This window comes from Dromiciops gliroides, chromosome X (genome assembly GCF_019393635.1).
Source record: "Dromiciops gliroides isolate mDroGli1 chromosome X, mDroGli1.pri, whole genome shotgun sequence".
Lineage (NCBI taxonomy): Eukaryota > Metazoa > Chordata > Mammalia > Microbiotheria > Microbiotheriidae > Dromiciops > Dromiciops gliroides.
The window spans coordinates 84,953,970-84,977,817 of record NC_057867.1 but is presented as its reverse complement, the minus strand read 5'-3'; the positions used below and the strand labels follow the sequence as shown (position 1 = coordinate 84,977,817).

Here is a 23,848-nt window from a genome sequence, read left to right as displayed (position 1 = left end):
ATAGACACTTCAGATTGAAATAAAATCACTAAAAAACCCACTTTGACTTAGAATGGTTCAGAGAATTCACCGATCCTCAAGCAGTTACCATCATATTCCGGAAGTAGACATTCCATTCACCTTTTTGTTAAACTAGGAAGCAAAGTACCTAAATGCATATATAGACATACTAAATTAAAAGACGCTCTCTCTGAATACCCACTTCACTGTGTCGTTTTGAAACACACCAAAACCCCCCAAGATCCCACAATCATGACATTAATTTCATTCCCCTACCTTTCCTCAGCAACAAGCACACTCAAAAACGTAGGAAGAACTTGCCGGAATAGTGTTGTAGAAACATGCTTAAAATAAAACCTCACCAGAAAATAAAATAAAACTTCACACCCCTAAAAGCAACAATCACCCTTTACCATAACATACCTACATAGACCTTGGTATTTTCCAAAAGGCCACCAGTCTCCCCAAAGCACCTCCAAAACCGCAACACCTCAACCTATCTCCCTTTGAACTAACTTCTCTGACCTTTTGTTTGTAGAGGAGAAAAAATGTTTCATAAATGCTATTTTGGTTTTTTCTTTTGGTAGGGGCAATGACTTGCCCAGGGTCACACAGCTAGTGAGTGTCAAGTGTCTGAGGTCACATTTGAACTCAGGTCCTCCTGAATCCAGGGCTGGTGCTTTATCCACTGCAGCACCACCTAGTTGCCCCTTCGTAAATACTATTTTAAAAACTGTCCAGTACTCCTCTCTCCACCTCAAACAAAACCACAAATCCACAGCTACCCATATCCGAATGTATTTTTTATTCTGCACCCTAGTCCATCACCATTTCACAAAAAAAAAGAGGAAAAAAATTAGTGACAAACACAATCCAGAATACGCCTTCTGGAATAATCTCTGGTAATGGCATCAGTCACAGTCCTTGAGCCTTTCAAATGCAATAAGGATTAATTTCTCAGTGTCCCACACTGGAGAAACACTAATTTGCAAGAAACTTCACAAACAATTTGACTTTGACCCTTCTGAATTTCAAAACTTGGGGCTTAAACCATAAGGGAAAAAAATCTAATGAAACCATATGAGTTCAGTCCCCTACAAAAATAAAACCAAAATCTAAGAACCCTGCATCCCAAGGCAAAATCCAAGGTGTGTCTGTTGGCTGAGTGGTGGAGGGGAAGGTGGACAGGATGAAGGCCCAAATGTAAATAACATGGTTTGGCAGTGTTTTGGTGGATGTTTGGATAATGTTTTCCAGGACTCTTAAGCTGCAAACAAGCAAGCAATGAACAACCATATATTAAACTTGTACTATGTGCCACACATTGTGCTAAGTTTAGGGAAAAACCAAAGCACAACAAACAAAAAATAAAACAACCAAAAAATGCAAAACAAGCCCTACTCAAAGAAACAAATCCACTAATAGGCTTTGGGAGTGGAAGACAACAAGTCCTTATAAATACAGGAAAGTACTTAAAAGTACAAAGTACACATGTGTGAGTAGGCAGCGTCACATAGGATGGATTAATGGATGAGACTTGAGTAACCTGGGTATATTTTGTAGACACAAAGGGTGAGGTCATAAGCAAATTAGGGAACCACAGAAATATTTACCTGTCAGATCTATAGATGAAGAAACAGTTTATGAGTAAACAATCATATAACAATGCTCTAAATGAGTAATGAGTAGAGAAATGCAAATCAAACCAACCCTGAAGAACCACCTCACACCTACACAATTGGCTAATATGGCAGAAAAAGAAAATGACAAATGTTGGAGAATGTAGAAAAATAGGTTTACCAATACACAACCATTCTGGAACACAAAACTGTACATACCCTTTGACCCATCAGTACTTCTATTAGCTCTGTATCCCAAAGGAATCAAAGAAAATGTAAAATATAAATATTTATGGCAGCTTTTTTTGCAGTAGCAAAAAAAAAAAATAGAAATTGAAGAGATGCCCATCATTAGGAAATGGCTGAAGAAGTTATGGCATGTGGTAAAGTAATGGAATTTTGGCCCCCAAAAGCATATGAATAACTTGTGATGAATACTATTTGTGCAATGAGAAATCATTACTAGGAGGGTTTTAGAAAAACCTGGGAAATGAAGTGAACAGAACCAGGAGAACAGTGTGTACAATAACAGCAATATTGTACTGATGATCAGTTGTGAAAGATCCTGATCAGTATAACGATTCAAGACAATTCCAAAGGACTCATGATGGAAAATGTTATTCACTTCCATAGAAAGAAACACTCTGTGTAGATTGAAGCATTTTTTTCCACTTTATTTTTCTTGCTTTTGGGGGGGGAGGGGCAACATGGCTAATATGAAAAAAAGTTTTGCATGAGCATTGTAAAGCTTGCTTTCTCAAGGAGGGGGGAAGGAGTTCATTTCTTACCCATTTCTATTTCCTGCCTGTTTGAACTTGGCCTTATCAGCTACTATATATTTAATAAGTACTATATGAATGGTTGACCACCTCTCTGGGCCCCAGTTTCCTCATCTATAAATGGCTAGTTACTAACTTGTGACACAAACCCCCAAATCTTCGACCTAACTCTTCTCCATCCTGGTTCTTTAGACCACACTGAACAATTTCATACTACCTCTTCAGCCTCACTTACTTGAAGACAGCTATCATCACCCTCTTTATCCTTCTCTTTGGCTTTCCTCAGAGTGCTTACCACTTAGAAAAACTGCCAGTCTGTCATTATGAAGCTCATGTATTCCTGAACGCTTAACAAAGGAAAAAAAAGTATCTTTTGTTAACTTTTGGTTAACATATATGTCAGGTTAATTTCTTATTGCTGAGGTCCCTTCTGGCCCTCACATGTTGTGATGCTGGAAACGGAACCTTTCTATTCTCTTGGCTTATCTTTCCAGGACCAGTAACACATTATTCCTGCTCACAAACCACATTGTTCTGCCAAATTGGCCTTCTTCTTTCTAGTCTTCTCACATGGGATGCCACCTCTTGTGTGCATCCCTCTGCACCAGTTATATTCTATGTGTGGAATTAATCTCTTTCTTACTGATGCCTCATAAAAATCTGTTTTTTTTGAAAGATCAATTCAAGTGCCACCTCCTCCATGAAAACTTAACAGCCACATTCCCAAGCCTAGAAAAAGTTTTCTTGTATTTATATGTGTCATCTGTCCAATACAATGTAAGCTTCCTCATGGCAGAGGACCATTGCTTTTTCTTTGTATCCCTCTTAGGCAAGAAAGGGCACAGTACCTAGCAAATATCAATGTTTAATACATACTTGATGACTGATTGATCTTGGTGTGGAAGAGAATCAAGGCTTTCAGAGTCTTTGCCAATGAAGCACCATGTTGATAGGCTCTACTAACAGACTTTAAAAATTGGGCCTGGTAATGGAGCAAACATGTCTTATACAGGAACTGGTCTCAGAAAGACTCAAGAGTAAGTTGACTTGTGGGAATTTTAGGCCATAGTAATTTTATAATAATTTGTAGACAATTTGTAACCTGTGCTCATGGAGAGAATGCCCATAATGTCAAAGATTTTGGAATACTTGAGATCAAGTTCTTCATTCTTGCTCTAAATTGTTCCTTATTTTAACTAATTCTCTTACCTGCCCACAGAAGGAACTGCAGAGCCTAGGATTGAAGACATGATCAGCAGAATTAATGAACTACAGCAAGGTGAGGCAAGGCTTTGAGAAATCCAAAAAACCCCACGTAGAGATAATTATCGCAGTAGCCTTTGTGTTCCTTCTATGTACTTGAAACTCATTTACCAGAAGGTGCAGAGAGCACAGAGTAGAAGCCCAGAAACTATGCACTGAATTGTGCCTTAAGTTTGATTTCAGATAAATTCTTTACTGGTTTTTTGTTTTTCTTTCTTTCTTCTTTTTTTTGGGGGGGAGAAATGAGGGTTAAGTGACTTGCCCAGGGTCACACAGCTAGTGTCAAGTGTCTGAGGCCAGATTTGAAATCAGGTCTTCCTAAATCCAGGGCCTGTGCCTTATCCACTGTGCCACCTAGCTGACCCTATACTGTTTTGGAGTTTCAGGTTCCTCCACAGTAAAATAACTGGGGAAGTGGAAGAAGTTGGGATTAGGAATTTGTAAAGATCTCCTTTTGTCTTTTTCTTGACAGCTAAGAAAATTGCAAATAAGGAGCTCTGTGAGACCCAGGCCCACAGGCAATCCTTGCAGAAACAACTTGATGAATGTAGGTGCCACAAATTCAAACAACGCTTTTGTCCCCAGAACTTACCATACCATCCCAAAGTCATCTGATTTTATCTTACCAGGTCTGCTTTCCATACTTACATTCACAGGAGCCAGTGAGATCTTGAAGTTTTAAATTCCTGGTTAATTCAACAAACTCCTATTGGGTGCATGCTGTGTGTATTGCTTTGTGCTAGGTAGTGAAATGAGATAGAAGAGATATAAACAATATCAAACCACAAATATGTACAGTTGGGATGATCTATAGAAACCATCATCTATTCCAGTTTCTGCCTATTGGATGAAAGCTCTCTAAGAAGACAAGACACAAGTTAAAATAAAATTTCAAAAAAACCCCACACTTGATTATATTGAGATGCCCCCATTTTATAGCTATCCATTGAGAATGTGACATTAGGAAGAGACTTTGGAGATTATCGATTTCCATTCCAATTTACCTACTGTTTTATATATATGTTTTATATATAATGTGAATGTGTTTTTCCCCTTATGGCACCTAGTGAAAGTCCCATCTACTCTCTAGACCTTACTTTTTTTATCTATAAAACTAAGGATCAGTATCAAATCATTCAGTTAACAAGCATTTTTTAAGTGCATATCGTTATCGTCCAGACACTGAAAAAACAAATGCAAAGAATGAAACAATCCTTTTCTAAAAGAGCTTACATTCTAACGGGGAAGAAAACAGGTACACAAATATGGAATGAATATCAAGTGAGTAAATACATAGTTGTTAAATGTGACGTGGTTATTGAGGGAGCCCTCTAGAATGTTGTGGGGATCAGGGAGAACTTCAAATAGATGGTGGTACTTGAAGAAAGAGAGGAATGCTGTAAGGTGGAGATAAGAAGGGAGTATATTTTAGTCATGAGCTCTGGCCATTGCAAAGACAGGAGGATAAAATAGTGTCTTGGGTGAAAACCAGAGAGAAGGCCAGTTTGTCTGGGTTGTAGAGCACAGTCTATTATGGAGATAGAAAGATAGGTTAGGGCAGGGGCAGCTAGGTGGTGCAGTGGATGGAGCACCGGCCCTGGATTCAGGAGGACCTGAGTTCAGATCCAGCCTCAGACACTTGACACTTACTAGCTATGTGACCCTGACAAGTCACTAAACCCCAGTTGCCTCACCAAAAAAAAGGTTAGGGGAAAAGTGAGAAGGGCTTTAAAAGCTAAAAAGGAATTTATTTTTTATTGACTTAAACTCTGCTTCTGGTCTTCAATTTGTTATCTTCAAAGTGAGGGGGACTTTGAGGTTCTTTTTGGCTCTAGATCTATATACCCCTAAAAACCACAGGAAACCACTCAATTTGATTGAGTAGAGCAGAGCAACATGGACAAGTATGTGCTTTTTTTTTTTTTTTTAGTGAGGCAATTGGGGTTAAGTGACTTGCCCAGGGTCACACAGCTAGTAAGTGTTAAGTGTCTGAGGCCGGATTTGAACTCAGGTATTCCTGAATCCACAGCCAGTGCTCTATCCACTGCGCCACCTAGCTGCCCCCAGATATGTGCTTTTAGGAAATCATTTTGTTAGCCCAGTCAACTTGCTCTAGCCCTAAGAATACAAAGAGTGGGGGAGGACAGAATGGTGAGGTTGACTGTCTGATTTCTGTCACTTGCAGTGAGCTTGGAGGAGACACAGCTGAAGGAAATCTTGAGCAAGAAGCAAGGTATCAGCCAATCAACAAGCCTTTATTAAGCACCTACTATGTGCCAGAGACTATGCTAGGTGTTACAGATAAAAATAGAATAAAACAACCCCAACTTGCAAGGAACTCACATTATAGTGAAGACAACAACTATATGTGTTAACTAAATTAAGATTAAATATAAAGAGAACAAAGTCAAATAAATGCAAAGTAGTTAAATATAGGGTAGTTTGAGAGGTAATAATTGGGAATTGGGGATGTGACTCCATTGTCAGGTAACTCTTAAAGGGCAAGGCTTCTGAGAACATAGTTCATGTGACATTTAAATTCCTTTCTGACCCTTTGGCCACCTACTTACATCTTTCATACCAGAAACTCTGAGGATGCTTCATCTGCAGTGCCAGGAGAAAGAAACTGAGGCCCTAAGGTATGTGGCTCCTTCTCTCACTTCCCCTGCTTGTTATTTCACCAGAATTCTTTCCATATCCAGCATCCTTTGAGAAAAAGCTACAGCAAAGTGTGCTTAAGTGGCATTAGTGCATTGGTTTTGCTTGTGATGGCAAGGCAACGAGTACTTATTAAGACTCTACTAGGCTTTACCAGGTACCATGCGAAATCCAAGCACCTAAAGGTGGCTTACATATAGTTGATTCCAGTAATAAATGAATGCTCCTTTATTGTATCAGGCATAATTCAGAGGATGATGGCTAGGAAGGGATACAGACTTCCAAGCAAAGTGAAATGTTCCCCTGCACTGAGCTCTGACTTCAGAAGAACATCAGAGACAGAAGGAGTTCTTTCTCTTTCTCTTTTTAATATTACCATACTGTCTACTTTATTCTTGGATAGGAAAAAAACATTAAAATTGAGTTCAATACATTTTAAATTTATTTCAAATCATCTGGGAAACATTTAAAAAAAGATGTTGAGATGAATTCTTTAAAATTTCCTGAGTACTTTATCCCCTTCTCTCCTCTTTCTCCCCACTTTGAGAAGGAGTTCTTAAGGACTGCCAGAGAGGATAAGATTTACCAAATTCTGAGGTTACTTCTCTTCCTTCAACCTTTCATTCTCCAGAAAGCAGGCAGTGTCTGAGGGATGCAAGAAGAGGATAAATGAGCTGAGTTCCAAAATCCAGGAAGAAAAACTGAAGAAAAGAAATCAAAGGTAAAACCTTGTTTCAGCCTTTAGGCTAATGCTTGTTGACTTCTGAATTCAAGGCAAAATTGAGATTGTGAATTTAAGAAAACTAGAGTCAGAAGAGTGAGTCCTCCTCAAAATATGAGACACAGAAAGCAAGACTAGAAAGGACCCAAATCATAAAATGTAAAAGCTCGAAGGGTCTTTGGAGCTCATGCAGTCCAAGCACATTACTTAGAAGTAAGAAAACTGAGATCCAAAGAGAAGGTGGGACTTGCCCAGTATTGCACAATTAGGCATCTGCAAGTTTCTTGAGTCACCTGACTAAGTTGTTCAGGCTTTGTACTGCATTTCTTCTCACCTTGAAAAGTTTGTAGGTAATTAGTTATACTGGCAGAGCTTGAAGGGAAATTAGAAAACACCAAGTTACAGTTAGATCTAATTTTATAGGGGAAGATATTAAGACCCAGAGAGCACTGCTGTTCAGACAGCTATGGTTCTGTTCCCAGCTGATTGTCAAGACTTTCTTTACTTCTCTTAGTTTCTTGATTTTTAGAGTAAGAAGCTTAGACTAGAAGTCTTCTAGTTCTGGAACTGAGTGACTCTACAAGTGATGAGACAGTTGAAGTTTAATGTAGGAAATATGTAAAAGGAGAGACTTTTTCTACTGGAAGAATCTCAGAAAGACTTCCTGGAGGGAAGTGGAGCTGGATTGGTCCCAAAGGTCTGGGATTAGTGACTGGGTTGGAGGGTGAGCATCTTCTGGTCATAACCCTTACCAGTCCTGTGCTTTCTTCTTCCTCAGAATGGAGTTTGGCCAGCAACTAGAGGAAATGGTGGAGAAGCATAAGACCCTCTGGGAATTCCATGTGAGGGATAACCTTTGTTTAGTATCTAAAGAAAAATGGTTATTGGTGGGGAGTATGGAAGGTGGGGTGCAGGATATGGGGAACACTTGAACAAAGGGACTTAACATGGAGAAGGGGACAGTGAAATAACCACCATAGTTTAGAGAAGAGGGTGAATTGAAAGTGTAGTTAGATTCATCTCCAAAGAAAAAAACTGATTTTGATTGAACACAAACTGAAACATGCTGTTTTTCACTTTCTTTCATTTTTTCCCTTTTATTCAAGTTTTCTTGTACAAAATTACTAATATGGTAATGTTAAAACATTATTAAAACATAATTGCACATGTATAAGCCATAACTGATTGCTTACAGCCTCCAAGAGGGAGTGGAGGAGAGGAAAGGAAGGGAGGATAAAATTTGGAACTCAAAATGATAAATAAAAATGTTTATTTTTTTTTTTAAAGAAAGTGGTTAGGGAGAATGTATAGATTAAGGAGTTTTGTTGAACATGGAGGAGGGCAAACCTGATTTTTAGAAGGTTTTAAGAAAAGTAGTTATGGGGCAGGTAGGCACAGTGGATAGAGCACAGGCCCTGGAGTCAGGAGTACCTGAGTTCAAATCTGGCCTCAGACACTTACTAGCTGTGTGACCCTGGGCAAATCACTTAACCCCAATTGCCTCACAAAAAAAAAAAAAAAGAAGAAGACTAGATATGAAATTTCAGTGGAAGTTTCCAATTAGAGGATCATCTGTTGGTGATGTAAAAAAATCTTGTTAGGAAAAAAGGACTCTGATGTCCTTTCTTTTTTTCTTATTTAGTCATTCACCTTTTATTTGAATACTTCCAATGAAGAGAAACCCAACCACTTTCTTTTTTTTTAATTATAAAAGTATTTTATTATTTTCCAGTTACAGGTAGAGATAGTTTTCAACATTGTTTTTATAAGATTTCTAGCTTCAAATTTTTCTCCCTTCTTCCCCTCCCTCCCCCAAACTCCCCAAGACAGGAAGCAATCTGATATAGGTTATATATGCACAATCACATTAGACATATTTCTGCATTAGTCATGCTGTGAAAGAAGAATCAGAACAAAAGGGAAACACCTCAAAAAAAGAAAAACCAAAAGGTCACAAAAGTATGGTGTACTCTGCATCTGGATGCCCCAGTTCTTTTCCTGGATTTGGAGAGCATTTTCTATCATGAGTCTGTTGGAACTATCTTGTACCATTGTATTGCTGAGAAGAATCAAGTCTATCACAGTTGATCATCACATAATGTTGATGATACTGTGTACTGTGTTCTCCTGGTTCTTCTCATCTCACTCATCTGATGTCCTTTCTTACTGAAATTTTGTGAACTTTTTTTTTCTTTTGTGGGGCAGTGAAGTGACTTGCCCAGGGTCACACAGCTAGTACGTGTCAAGGGTCTGAAGCTGGTTTTGAACTCAGGTCCTCCTGAATCCAGGGCTGGTGCTGTATCCACTGCACCACCTAGCTGCCCCAGTGAACTTCTACAGTAAGGTGTGAGGACAGGCATGACTTTGGAGAGAGGGATCTTTAGGCACAGCTGACCTTCTTTTCCTTCTATTAGAAGGTAGACAAACTGTCCCAGGAAATGAGCAACATCAACAACAACAAAGAACAGCTTCTGATGGAGGGTGAGTAACTGTATTGGGGGGCAGAGGGTTCTAGTGAGGGAAGAAAGGTGAATAATGCCCCTTTTGAGAAAATGAGCTCCTCCATTCCTAGGACTGCATTCTAGATTCTCCCAAGGATACCTTTCCTGTGTTGGGGGAGATGAAAATTTGTTCTAAATAGAGCCCAAAACTGAGGTGTCCACCTGTTCAGAGTCTTTGGGAAAGGAGGCTGGATAGGAACAGGAAAATCCCTGATGAGAGAATGTCTGAAATAATTGTGCTCCTGTGAGCAGAAAGGCTAACTCTGAAGAAGCTTGAGAGCATCCAGAAGCAGCTGGACAGACTGACCCCACCTGAGGCCAAGACTGAAGCTGTGGCTGTCACCAGCATAGATGCCTTCCTGTGCAGTGAGGAGGCTGCTGCAGCTGTGTAAACCTTTGCTTGGTTCCTAGGGAAGGAGGAGGAAATAGAGATGGGTTGGATGGGTTGGGATGGGGGACAGGGTTTGAGCAGTACTTGCCAGAAGTGGCTGCTTTAATTTTTTAATTTTTTAATTTTTTAAATTTAATTATTTTTTTCTTTTTCTTTTTCTTTTTTTTTTTTTTTTTGGTGAGGCAATTGGGGTTAAGTGACTTGCCCAGGGTCACACAGCTAGTAAGTGTTAAGTGTCTGAGGCCGGATTTGAACTCAGGTACCCCTGACTCCAGGGCCGCTGCTCTATCCACTGTGCCACCTAGCTGCCCCTTTAATTTCCAAGTAACATTTTTTAGGCAACTGTTTGAAGAAGAAAACAAGAAAGCCACAGAATTCCTGGAAGCAGCTTCCCTACGCTATCACCAGCTACAGCAGAAATACCAAAGGTGAAACCCCCAAGGCACCCCAGAAGAGGTGGTGATCAGTTGGTTATCTGTGTCTTTTCTTCCGTCTCTCTTTAACCTCTTACTGTTTCTCTGTGTCTGTGTCTGTGTCTCTCTGGATCCATCTTTTCAGCAATGTTTTCTTCTCTATCTCTCTCCAGCTTCTTCCTTCTTCCCTTCTTTCTCTCTTCTTCACTCTGTTTCTCTCTGTCCATCTCCCTTGTATAACTCAGCTCAGCTTGGGCTCTCCGTTTCTGGCTCCTGGCACAGGCTGAAGAGGGAGCTAGAAGCTGTTGGCCACTGTGCTATCGGAGGATCCAAGGAGAGAAGCCCAGAGGAAGCTGCTGAAGGGGAAGGTGGTATTGCTACCAATGTGGGTGAGAGAGAGGTAGATATTATGAAAATCTCCATCTTCTAGTGGCAAGGAAAAAGAATCAAAAGCACCTAGGAGATAGTGACATAAGGAACTAGAAAAAGATATCTGGAAGAAAGATGCTGGCAGCTAGGATTAATAAAAGACACAGAATAAAGGGAGAGGTGAGTGGTGGGATGTCACTCTTAACTGGCTCTTGGTCCATCCTTATCCTTTTCTGCCCCATCCCCCCAGACTGTCATGGAGATTCCTAGGATGCAGAAGAAAGATCAAGAATTCAGGCCTGGTCCTGGTGAACACCCAAGCTCACTAGGTCCGTCCTCATCTTAGAGGGGCCCAGGGAGTTTGGCCACCTGTCGCATAAGTGAGGTGAAGCTTTGTTTGCACCAATTTGGAGAAACATAAGTGTGGAACTTGGGCCATAAAGCCTGACCCTTGAGATGTCTACTTGAATAAAAAATTTCTCATTCTCTACTTTTGGATCTGGCTGTGCTTCTGTCCTTATTCTAAGGTTTTAGCCCATCAATCAATCAAGCATCTAATAGCACCTAGTGCCAGGCACTGGGTTAGGTGTTAGGGATAAAAAGAAGTTAAATAGTTCCTGTTCTCTTGAAGTCTGTTAGGCAGAGAAGACAACATGTACATTTATTAAAAAAAATTTTTTTTTTTAGTGAGGCAATTGGGGTTAAGTGACTTGCCCAGGGTCACACAGCTAGTCAGTGTTAAGTGTCTGAGACTGGATTTGAACTCAGGTACTCCTGACTCCAGGGCCGGTGCTCTATCCACTGCGCCACCTAGCTTCCCTTCAACGTGTACCTTTAAAGGGAGATGTAAGCTGGATACAAAGTGATTATTGTGAAGGTAGGTACCAGGAAGGTCTTTAGGAAAGGTTTTATATAGTAGTAGTTGAGCTTCTGCCTTGAAGGAAATGAGAGATTTTGCTGCAAGATAGAAACAAGGAGGGAGTATGTTCCAGGTGTGAAGTCAGTTTGACTGGACCCCAGTATGTGGAGGGTGTAGTTGTGTGGTAAAGAGTTTTAAATGGCAAACAGACATTTCCATGTCCGTGGTAACAGACTTATTGAAGGGGAGGAGTGATTTCACACAGGTTTGCTGACCCATATACCCCCTATATGATGACAGAGACATAAATTTAGAGTTGGAAGAGGCCCAACAAGTTTAAATGAGTTTCACAAAGTCATCCAAGGTAGTAAGTAAATTGCAAACAGTAGTCAAAGCTAGTTCCTATGAACAAAAGCTCAATTTAGACAATTACAATAGTAAAGAGAAAAATAACCTTGCAAGACTTAGGAATTCTAATCAGCGTAATTGATCAAGAACAATTTCAGAGGACTAGTGATGAAAATGATACCTTCTCATAGAGGAGTGAAAGGCACAGAGGACAGAATGACATACTATACATTTATACATATGTAGTAGACAGCTAGGTGGTGCAGTGGGATAGAGCACTGGCCCTGAAGTTGGGAGGATTTGAATTGAGATCTGGCCTCAGACCCTCAGCAAGTCAGTTAACCCCAATTGCCTTAAGTATATTTGCTGCCACTGGACCTAGATGGCATCTGGAGGAGGTTGGTGACCTTGCATAGCTCTCCCTCACTTAAATCCAATTCAAATCATGACATTACCTCCTGATGATCCTCCTTGAGAATGAATGATAGAGGGCAGCTAGGTGGTACAGTGGATAGAGCACCAGTCCTGGATTCAGGAGTACCTGAGTTCAAATCCAGCCTCAGACACTTAACACTTACTAGCTATGAGACCCTGGGCAAGTCACTTAACCCCAATTGTCCTGCAAAAAAAAAAAAAAGAATGAATGATAGACAACAACAACAATAGGTACAATTTATGTACCAATATATATATATACACACATTTTCCTTTAGAAATGACTAATGTAGAAATCTGTTTTGCTTGGCTATACATATTTCTACAAATTAAAACAAAATTCTTTATCAATGTGGGGGAAGGTTTCCAAGAGAGAAAATTGGTTTTTAATGATTAAAAAAAATAAAATTGAATTGGAAAATCCCTACATAGCTCTCTTCCTGGGAATATTACCAGCCATTTGCCCTGATAATGAAACTGGTAATTATTCTATTCCTGTTAGAGAAGTAAAGGACTCAAGAATGCAGGTTAAGACGTAACTCTTGAACTTAGGCCATGATGGAATTTATTTTGATGGATTATACATTTTTGCATCAATTTTTCCCCCTTTTTGAGTGAAGAGGAAATGAAGGCAGATTTTTGTTAAAATTAAAAATACAAAGGAAACCAGTAATGCTAAAATACAGCTATATATTAATATGTAAAATACATATATGTGTATGTATATTTGTGTTTCATTGTATATATATGTGTATGTATACATATATATAAAAGTTCAGGAAAAGAAAAGTTCAGAGACCTGAGGTTAAGAATTCCTATCCTTGAGAGAAATGACTGCTTTTGTAAGTTAAGACAGTATGTTGGGGGCAGCGAGGTGCCGCAGTGGATAAAGCACTGGCCCTGGAGTCAGAGTACCTGAGTTCAAATCCGGCCTCAGACACTTAACACTTACTAACTGTGTGACCCTGGGTAAGTCACTTAACCCCCATTGCAAACAAAAACAAACAAAAAAAAGACAGTATGTTGGCTCTTAAGTTTTCCCAACTGTGTTAAAAGAAAGCTATTTCTTTGAAGACCATCTGATCATTATACAGGATTGACGTGTATATCTGTATTTGACCTATGTAGTTAAATTAAATGAAGTCACAATGAAGTCAAGTCATTGGCAACATACCTTTATGATTTATCTTGTGTGTATATATATGCAAAAATATTTGAAATATTTAAGAACTCTGATCAATGCAGCAGTCAATGATTTCCAAAATTGATGAAGAGTGCTCACTTCCTCACAGAAGGTGGCACAAAATGAGAAATATTTTACATGACCACCAGGGAATGTTTTGTTTGACTGTGATTGTTCCTTGCAAATGTTTTCTTTGTGTTTTTCATCCAAGGAAAAACACTTGTTCCAGGAGTCTGTAGTATGTGCTGTGAGATTTAAAATTGGATACTAGAGCATTAACCTCCCCTTTTTAACCTTTCCCTTATTTATCTCCCAGACTAGTAAATGGAAGAAGCCTCTGGTCGATTAGAGGGATAAGAAAGTAGAAATACAAAACAAATAGTCTTAAGTTTAAGCTTAGTCTATATTCCGTATAAAACTCACCAAAAGCCCAAGGCCACCTTTGGCGGGGAGAGCCGTGTCAAGCACGGCAAGCCGGGCCAAGTTCAACCTCTGTCAGCGTCTCTGTGTGCCGTGCCAGTCATTGGACCAGGAGAGCAGGCGAAAGACCTCACTTCTGTTCTCTCCTTGCCTTTTAAGCTTGCACCCCGGAAGTGGAGTGTCTAGCAGGCGGAGGTGGAGTACATGGCACAGTCTCCTCCCTGAAAGGGTGGTCCTTCAAAAATTGGTGTCTTTCCTTTAATGCTAACCAACTGTTAAAAACTTTTTACCACAGTGCAGTGGCTACACTGCTGTAAACCACCAGGGCAGATTTGTTAAATCAGGTTAAGGGTAACCTGTAGGCTTCAAGCCTGTTAGTGAGTTAGAGCAGTGTCTACTTCCAAGCATTTGAAGACTTTAATTGGCAGAATGGGTAGATGAGAACAATTTGTTCTAATGGCCCTGAAATAGATACTGTGGGATGCTTGGTCAGACATATAGGATGATAAGGAGGAGATAATGGATGGTTTTAGTGAATGTATGTATGGAGATAAAGATGCAAAGAGCCGTGGACAGATAGACTTTGATACATACCTTGATACAAATATTGGTATATAAACAGATAACAGTTCAGTGGATGAATGAATGGATAGATGAGTGGGAGGATAGATAATAGAATCAAATTCCACTATCTTAACACAATTCAAACAGGTCCCTTCAAATTCCTAAGCCTCAGTTACCCTAAATATGCACTTAAGTTCTAAAGCCACTGAAGACCTAGGCAGTTTTAATAATTGGATTCTGTCATTGATGTCAAATCAGCCTCTCCAGCTCCCTCAGCCCTATTTAGATCAAAGTTTCCTAGCAGTCCATGTACTCTTTCTTTCTTTCTTTTTTTTTTTTTTTGCATGGCAATGAGGGTTAAGTGACTTGCCCAGAGTTATACAGCTAGTAAGTGTCAAGTGTCTCAGGCTGGATTTGAACTCAGGTACTCCTGAATTCAGGACCAGTACTTTATCCACTGTGCCATCTAGCTGCCTAAGTCCATGTACTTTTTTTTTTTGGTGAGGCAATTGGGGTTAAGTGACTTGCCCAGAGTCACACAGCTAGTAAGTGTTAAGTGTCTGAGGCAGGATTTGAAGTCAGGTCCTCCTGAATCCAAGGCCGGTGCTCTATCAACTGCACCACCTAGCTGCCCCATTGAGTCCGTGTCCTCTTAAGTGTAGAATTTTTTATATACACCCAGATTAGTCCCTTTAAGTCTCCAGTTTTACAGGGCTTTTGGGTGTTTAAAAAAAGTTGTTATGTTATTAAAATGCTTTAGATACTAATAACACTGAAGGATTTGATAGAGTTAGTCTTGGATCTTTTTACTGAACTCACAGAGGGGCCTTCAAATCCCTAACCCTTAGTTTCCTCTTTAAGCACATGAGGCTTGGATTCTAAAGGCACTGAAAGTAACTCAGTTTTACTATTTGGACCTATCAGTGATGCCACATCAGCTTCTCCACCACCATCAGCCTAATTTTCCACAATCTGCACTAGTAGACCATGTCCAATAAGCCTAGAAACTTTTATATGATTGCACCGTAGTACCTTGTTCTACTTAGGTGTCAGTGTTGCCTCTAATTCTAATCAGGGCTTTGGATGTTTCACAACAATTCTTTTATTTTTATTTCTTTTAAAAGTTTTTATGGATGACACACAAAGGCCTTGATAGAGTTAGACTTAGATCTGTTTACTGAATTCCCAGAGGAGTCTTCAAATCCCTCAGCCCTGCTGAGAGTGCTCCAGGGGAGTGTGCTTCTTGACTAGTTTCTTGCTAGTCAGATGACCTGGGGGATTTGACTTCTCTCCTTCAAGGGGCAACTCAGTGTGCCTGGTCACAGATCAACACTCGCAGGAAAATGCCATTTTTTTGTCTCAAAGAAACAGTCCGTTGGGTTGCTAAGAATGTCAAGTGACATCAGCAGGTCTGGCGGTGGGCTCAGCTCTCCTCACAAAAGAACCCATCTCCCCAGGCCACCGGTATTGATAAGCATTTCAACTGGTTCTTGACAGACCTCAATTCCATTTTCCTTCCTCAGAATTCCTCAAAAAACTGCTGATGGAAGTATGTAATCCAGCACCGGAAGCACACTGGTGTGGGAGGAAACCTATTTGTCTTCTCTCTCTGTCTCTGTCTCTCTTTCTCTCTCTCTCAGTATTTCTGACAGTATTTCATTATTTTCTGCTTACAGGTAGAAATGGTTGTCAGCATTTCTTTTCCTAATATTTCTAGTTGCCAATATTTCTCCCTCCCTCCCCCAAACTCCCTAAGAAAGGAAGCAATCCAATAAGGGTTACATATGCACAATCACATTAGACATATTCCTGCTTTCCTCAGGTTGTGAAAGAAGAATCAGAAGAAAAGGGAAACACCTCAAGAAAGAAAAACCAAAAGGTCAAAAAAGTATGGTGCCCTCTGCATCTGGATGCCACAGTTCTTTTCCTGGATTTGGAGAGCATTTTCCATCATGAGTCCTTTGGAACTCTCTTGGATTGCTGTGAATCATCAAGTCAATCACAGGTGATGGAAACACCATGTTGTAGATGCTGTGTACAATGCTCTCCTGGCTTTGCTCATCTCTTTGAGCATCAGTTCATGTAACTGCTTCCAGGTTTCCTAAGGAGTCTTCTCTTGCAGACAAGTTTTGCATAGTCTGAGAGGCATTTTCAGAGACCTTGTGAGGGAATTTTTTTTCCATTTCCAATGCCTTTTCCATGAAGCAGGAAATCAAGTTATGGCACCTGCTCTAATGCACACACACAATGAACAACTTCTTGAGGCCTTCTTGGCAGTCATTGTGGGAAAAGTGGGCTTCCTACTGAGGGAGAGTGCTTGAGGTGCTGGATGAACTTCCTCCAGTAGCAGGCTTGCCAGTAATTCTGGTGGCGGCTCTCAGCGGGGAGTCCAAAGGAACTCGAAGATTATCCTCAGTTCTGCCCTAGACCTCAGGGGTCCTTCTGCACGTCATCTTAGTATCAGGCTCTCCTTCCATTCCCCGTGTTCCCCGAAAAAGGGAAAGTGCAGAACTTGGTCACTTCCCAAAGCCGACTTCATCCATGTCTTTCTTCCATGTCTGGCCTCTGCTACAGCGAGCGCAATTGACCGTTTGCCCTTGCAGAAGGGTGCAGGATCTTGAGCCAGGCCTTGATTCCTGAAAACCCAGATTCTGGTTCGAGCATTCCGGGACTTCTCCACCGAAAGAGGAGCCCAAAGAAATCCTTTGGCTTTCCAGCAGGGCATGATTGCTTCGGGCTTCTAGCAATCAGGGATCACGTATTGGCATGGCCCGAGGTGACTGTCTCCCTGTGGATCTGGAAAATGCTGGGTAAAGTGGGAAAAGAAGGGCGGTGCTTTGACTCCTCAAACTTCCGACGTGATTGGGGCAGAAACGGTCACTTCTCCTCGAACCTTGAGAGTTCCCCAGCTCTGCAAGCCCATTTCTCCTCTGGAGGGCCAAGAATCACTTCGAGGTTCTCTGTAGGAAAGCACTGTCACCTCCTTTGGAGGAGAATTGGTCTCGAGCCATGAAGACCATTGGCAGCGCAAGCCCATTTTCCTTGAAGCAACGCCAGAGAAAAGAGTTTCCAGCTTCCCTCCTGGGAAAGGCCAGAAGCGGCTTTCGGGCAATTGCCCAGAATCATGGCCTTGGCAGGCCGTAAACAGGAGAGACCACAGGGGCGAGATGCAAGATTTCCACAATTCAGGATCCAAAGACATGCACTGCATTGGTAATTGGGCTGTGCTTCTGTTGCTTCGGAACGCCCTGGCAAGCAGAGGGCCTGCTGAGCAAATCTTTCCTGAGCTGCCTCTCCATGAAAAGCGTTTGTCTGGCATGCACATGTCACGTATGAAGATGCAGTGGCTATAGCCCTTTCCTTCTTTGGCATTGCTGGAAAGCATGTAGGAATATTGTGCAGAGGTCAAGTCTTTGCCTAGCTTTTCATTTCACCCTTCCCTCCTCGCCCCGCCTCGAGTTTTACCCCGCCTCCTTCCGCCTCGCCACGCCCCCTCTCTCTGCCGCCTCAAGCCCCGCCTCGGGCTCCCTCCCTCTGCCGCCTCAAGCCCCGCCTCTCGTCTCGCCTCTCCCCCTTCCTCCTCACCCCGCCTCGCGCCTTACCCCTCCCGCTCCCGCCTCGTCCTTCCCTCCCTCCACCAGGCGCTTCACTCCTCCTTCCCGCGCTTTTCGTCTTGTCCCTCCCCCACTCCTAGCCTTGCTTTGCCCCCCCCCACCTCCGCCTCAGGCGCCTTGCGCCTCACTTCCCTTCTCGCCTCACTCCTTTGCGCCCCGCCCACCGAATAGCGCTGAGGTAAATTTTTTTTTTCATAAATATAGATTTTAAAACATCTGAGGAAAATTTACTCATTGACAGATACCACAGAATATTTCATTGTACATTTAATAGAAAAGTATGAAGTAAAATTCGATTAGGATAACTATATATACAAATTTCAGGTTAAGAATTTTGCTGTGAAATCGCCAGATTTTACCATTATTTTACAGATTGTTGCAAAAATGGTGGAAGCGGATCGTCCGGGGAAGTTGTTTATAGGAGGGCTCAGTACAGAAACCAATGAAAAAGGCCTTGAATCAGTTTTTGGGAAATATGGCCGTATAGTAGAAGGTAAGTATCAACGATACTCTTTTATTAAGAAACGGCAATTATTTTAGATCTTGTAAGAAATAAAATGCCCTTAATGTACCTTACTGCCCAAATCTGTGAGAAATTAATCCAGAAAAACATTGAAAACTTTATTTAAATCCTTTTAACATTTTAAATTTCATTTAAAAAAAATTTCATTTTTGTCTTAGTTCTTTTGATGAAAGATCGAGAAACCAACAAATCCAGAGGCTTTGCTTTCATTACTTTTGAGAATCCAGCTGATGCCAAAGATGCTGCAAGAGACATGAATGGAAAGGTAGTTTTTATTTGTACTTTTATTTCCATCTCAGGCTTCTTCCATTTTTTTTCATTTAATTTATTCCGTTTGGAACCCTGACAAAATACATCTCAACAGGTTCATGCTCTCAAAAAACACCAAACCTTTTATGACATGTTTTCAAAACAGAATTTTAAGGAATTACTTCATTTACTTTATTTATTTATTTGCAGGGCAATAAGGGTTAAGTGCCTTGCCCAGAGTCACACAGCTAGTTAAGTGTCAAGTGTCTGAGGCTGGATTTGAACTCAGGTCCTCCTGAATCCAAGGCCAGTGCCTTATCCACTGCGCCACCTAGCCGCCCCAACTTCATTTACTTTAAACATGCATTCTATCCATCCTAATTTACAGTATCTTCGTTTTTTGTCGGGATAATCTTCTGCAAACAATTTTTCAGGATAATCTTGCCCAACTAAAATATCTATCTACAGAACTTCATCCTAACAAAAACATATATTCTTTCCCCCATTAACCCTTCTTTATATTTTTAATTAAACTTCATTTTCCATTTCTATAAAAACAAATAGTAGTATAAGCAATAGCTTGCAAGAGATTTCTTTTTCCATAATCATCTACAATATGCAATCACATCTAACCCCTAAAACCTGTACTTCAGTACCTTTAAAAAAATATTTTAACTCAAACTAATTTCTTTTTCAATTCCTATTAGATTATAATTTTGTTTCCAAAATCATTTGGTGTTTCAGTATTTCAACCATGTCAAAGTGATCTAACCCAACTATTTTTTTCTTCAAAATTTTGTTTTTGGTTTTTTAGATTCTACAATTAGAAATAAATACATAGGATCACAAAGGAGACCTATCAAGCTGTAATAAAGAAAAATTAGAGACCATTAATAAATCTAGATGAAAAACATGACTTTACATTTTATTTGATACATTTTAGAAAGTGTGTTTATGAACAAAAGGAAGATGAACTTCTAACAGTTTTTTAAAAGTATAGTCACATAAAACAATCTGAAAAATTAAAACAAGGACTGAACTTTAAAACAATCAAACCATAACTTTAAAAATCAGATTATATAAATCTTACATTAAAGCAAGATGAGAGGTGATGGGTATGTCTAGTTAGGTGGCTGGCTAGCTTGAATTAATATTATCCTCATATTTTCTTTTTCTTTTTTGCAGGCCAATGAGGGTTTAAGTGACTTGCCCCAGGTCACCCAGCTAGCTAATAACTGTCAGGTGTGTAAATCCAGGGCCAGTGCTTTATACACTGCCTCTATCCTCATATTTTCAATAAAGCAATTTGGCTTTAAAATACTGAGTTTGAAGAAATACTAGAATGTTCACATTTTTACCAATAAACATTTGAAAGAGAAACTCAACTGGCAACTAGAAATAAACATTTTAGTATAAATAGTACAAACATGGTCATAAAAATAATAAAATAGATAACATCTTTAAAAGAAAAAAAATGGAAACCGCTAAAACTGATGGTAGCAAATCAGCAAAGGAGATGGATGGGGTTCTCCCCGCACTCTACCAAAAAAGAGTAATGTACTATATGGTATTTGATATGTTTGCCACATTAGTGTATAACTGAGGCTAAGCAAAATGAAGGGAATTTGTGTTTTTTAACTTTGGTTTTTGTAAGTTACATATAAAATATTAAATTCAAGTCAAGCTACTTTCTATTCACAGCAATACTTAAGACTTACCAAAATGTATAAAATCTATTTTATTTAAAATTACTTATGGAATGGATTGATTTCAAATATTTGATCATCATGATTCATAATCACTTTTCTGTTTGCAAAGTTAATTTTTGCCTTACAACAGCCCTGAGAAGTGGATGATGGAACAAACTGAAGACTAGAGAAGTTAATTTGACTTACCTAAGGTTGTGTGCAAGCAGTAAGTGGCATAGTTGGAGCTAAAATGTGGGTTTACTCACTTGATATCTAACGTTTTTTCTACTACATGATCCCATCCCAAATTAGGAAACAGAACACGGTTGCTGTCCATTTTTTTTTTCTGCCAAAGGCATTCTTAAAGTCGTAGGAACAGTAAACAGGTGGTTTTTGGGTTACTCACGGGTTTTGTGAAAAGTCAACTTAATGTTGTCTTTTGAGAGGGCAATAAGTCTTTATCAAAGAAAATTGAGCGAAAAAATAATCTCATATTTCAACATAAATAGAGTTCTTTGGACTATAATTCATTTTAACATTTGACAAAATAATTGTTCCTTTTAGTCCTTAGATGGAAAATCAATTAAGGTGGAACAAGCCACCAAACCATCTTTTGAAAGTCGTGGTAGTCGAGGGCTATCATCCTCTCCAAGAAGCAGAGGTCTTAGAGGTGGAAGACAAGGAAGTGGTGGAACAAGAGGGCCACCTCGTGGAGGGCATTTGGGTAATGTAGTAATCAGTGCCTGAACTGACAAAGTTCAACACTGATGATTTGTTTTTGTCAAATGAACCTTTCTTTATTCTTAACCTAAGAAGGAAGAAAAAACACTTCCTTTGCAAATGTGTTGTTTGTTTTCTTGAAAATTAAATAAAACTTCATGATCCAAAAGAATAGATTATACTTGAAGTTTTGCCCCACTTTGTTGACCCTCAGAGGGAAAAAAATGGGAGGAGTAGAGGGTGGGGTTTGGAGAGGAGGGGAGGGACCAGAGCAATTTGAATCAGACTTGATTTTGAACTCAGGCCTGGATTCCTCTTCCCCCACTTTGCCTCCAGGCGCTAGGGGATTAAAAGCTACTAGAGGGTGGGTCATTGCCTCCAGGCATGCAAAATTAGAGCAACAATTAGTGTTAGAACTGGGAAAAGCTGCAGGAATCTCTTCAGGTTCCTCTGAAAAAGCATGGTTGGGAAAGGGAGAGATATTTCCTTGTGTAAGTAAGTTGCTGGCTCTTTTAACAAAAATAAAAAGAAAAATAGAAAATCCACAAAAACAAAGCATTAACATGATCTTATCTCCCATTTGTCTGGTTAAACAGACTAAAATCAAAAATAGGGTAATTAGGGAGTTTAAAAGGTCCATTCGAAAAAATTTAAAGGGAAAACACAGCCAGTGCGCCAGTACTTAGCAGTTTAAAGGGTAGGGGAAATTTCTTACCCAACCGGAAGATCAGAAGTGAGGTTCAGCTTTCCTCTTCGTGGTCAGCCATCTGTTAAGGGTTAAAATTCTAGCTAGTCTGTCTAAAATATTTAATGAGTGGTCGCCAATAAATTATAAGCTTTAGCAAGGGTTAGACTTTTAAGCATTTATTAAGGAGAATAAGAATTTGGTAAAGAGAGAGAAAGGCCTAGATTCCTATCTAGGTAAGAGAGGTAAGCAAAGTAATGTAGTATTTTAGTTGGGTAGTGTTTTCATTTTATGTTAAATTAAATTAAATTTGAAAAACCCACTCCATAATTTTAGTTATTCAAGCAGAGATTATACAAGTCCTCGGGATTCCAAAGATTATGCTCCAACTCCAAGGAACTATATATACCGTCACTATGGCCATTCTAGCTCCCGTGATGAGTATACATCTAGAGGATATAGGTACAGTACCATCAAAATTGGTTTATTTTAAATTGGGATATTTATGATTTAAGCTTTCACAATTTTTACTTAGTAAGTTTTCTTTATTTAGTGACCATGATGGGTATGGTGGAGGTCGTGATAGAGACTATTCAGATCGTCCAAGTGGAGGGCTCTACAGAGATTCTTATGAGAGTTATGGTAAGAACATAGTTTTTTAGATCATAAACTACAAGCGCATAGCCCCTCATTAGCAAGTTTTTTGTTTTTTGTTTTTTGGTTTTTTGGTGAGGCAATTGGGGTTAAGTGACTTGCCCAGGGTCACACAGCTAGTAAGTGTTAAGTGTCTGAGGTCGGATTTGAACTCAGGTACTCCTGACTCCAGGGCTGGTGCTCTATCCACTGCGCCATCTAGCTGCCCCGTCATTAGCAAGTTTTAAGAAGAATATCTTTTTAGTCTCCTGGTAACTTAAGGGATTTAAAATTTTTATTCTCTAAGGAATTGCTTTAAACTTACTCATTAGTCTTCGTGAAAGAATTGGCATTCATTGTTTTTCTTGCCAGTGGTGAAAATACTGGAAAAAGTATAAGGCAGTGCCAGTTAAAAATTGCAGGCTGTCCCTGGAAAATACTACTGCTTCAACATTAAATTAAAAATGATGTTTATGGAATTGTTTTTTTTAAATATTCGAGCATTAGATTAATTTGATGTCATTTACATAAATTTGCATCGAAAAAGAAATCTATTTCTTTGCAAAAACTAATTTAAATATTTATGTAAAATTAGATTTAAATGTTGCATGTTTGTCTTTAACAACTACCTGCAGGTAACTCCCGTAGTGCTCCAACTGCTCGAGGGCCTCCTCCCTCTTATGGGGGAAGTAGTCGCTATGAGGATTATTATAGCAGCACACGAGATGGATATGGTGGAAGCCGTGAAAGTTACTCAAGTAGCCGAAGTGATATTTATTCAAGTGGTCGTGATCGTGTTGGCAGACAAGAGAGAGGGCTTCCTTCTTCAATGGATAGGGGATATCCTGCCCCTCGTGATTCATACAGCACTTCCAGCCGTGGAGCACCAGGAGGTGGTGGCCGTGCAGGAAGCCGATCTGAAAGAGGAGGCAGAAACAGATACTAAAAGAAACAGGAGGGGTTTTTTTTTCAACCAAAATGTCTTTTCAAAGAAATTAAGCATTGAGTTTAGTGGTAGGGAACTACTAACGACTAATTTCGAGTTATCCTCTAAAAATTGTTTTAAAGGTTTGAAAATAGTTCACATTTCTTTCATGCAGTAAATTATAAAACTTGCTGTTAGTGGTGTTATAAACTTGTGACAGTGTTGTGATTGCTTTTGAAAATAAAGTTTTTCTGAACTTTTTTGATTTTCTTGCTGAATTAGACATTC

At 39.8% G+C, this 23,848-nt stretch overlaps 2 protein-coding genes across 4 annotated transcripts in view; both read left to right on the top strand.

Annotated features, from left to right (window-relative positions):
* LOC122733836 (synaptonemal complex central element protein 1-like) overlaps positions 1-11,370 on the top strand; it is a 45,160-nt gene extending 33,790 nt beyond the window's left edge. For all 3 annotated transcript variants that reach the window (XM_043974544.1, XM_043974543.1, XM_043974542.1), the window contains 11 exons: positions 3,618-3,677; positions 4,134-4,208; positions 5,847-5,894; positions 6,246-6,300; positions 6,951-7,040; positions 7,819-7,882; positions 9,455-9,521; positions 9,794-9,929; positions 10,271-10,360; positions 10,628-10,745; positions 10,965-11,370. In XM_043974544.1, coding sequence (XP_043830479.1) covers positions 3,618-3,677; positions 4,134-4,208; positions 5,847-5,894; positions 6,246-6,300; positions 6,951-7,040; positions 7,819-7,882; positions 9,455-9,521; positions 9,794-9,929; positions 10,271-10,360; positions 10,628-10,745; positions 10,965-11,060 — 899 coding nt within the window. In that variant the 3' untranslated portion in view covers positions 11,061-11,370. The remainder of the gene's footprint in view (positions 1-3,617; positions 3,678-4,133; positions 4,209-5,846; positions 5,895-6,245; positions 6,301-6,950; positions 7,041-7,818; positions 7,883-9,454; positions 9,522-9,793; positions 9,930-10,270; positions 10,361-10,627; positions 10,746-10,964) is intronic.
* A 5,802-nt stretch (positions 11,371-17,172) lies between these two features.
* Positions 17,173-23,587, top strand: LOC122734035 (RNA-binding motif protein, X chromosome-like). The gene is made up of 7 exons (XM_043974709.1): positions 17,173-17,736; positions 18,510-18,630; positions 18,819-18,925; positions 21,162-21,313; positions 22,339-22,464; positions 22,556-22,644; positions 23,271-23,587. The coding sequence occupies exons 2-7, from the start codon at positions 18,522-18,524 to the stop codon at positions 23,579-23,581; spliced, it is 894 nt and encodes a 297-aa protein (XP_043830644.1). The 5' UTR covers positions 17,173-17,736; positions 18,510-18,521; the 3' UTR covers positions 23,582-23,587.
* Positions 23,588-23,848: the final 261 nt, after the last annotated feature.

What these genes read in the sequence shown, in the direction of transcription:
- LOC122734035 (XM_043974709.1), top strand. Translation starts at nt 18,522, where the DNA reads ATGGTGGAAGCGGATCGTCCGGGGAAGTTGTTTATAGGAGGGCTCAGT. An exon ending in CAAGAGACATGAATGGAAAG is followed by an intron (nt 18,926 to 21,161) that starts GTAGTTTTTATT and finishes TGTTCCTTTTAG; the next exon opens with TCCTTAGATGGAAAATCAAT. An exon ending in AGAGGGCCACCTCGTGGAGG is followed by an intron (nt 21,314 to 22,338) that starts GCATTTGGGTAA and finishes CCATAATTTTAG; the next exon opens with TTATTCAAGCAGAGATTATA.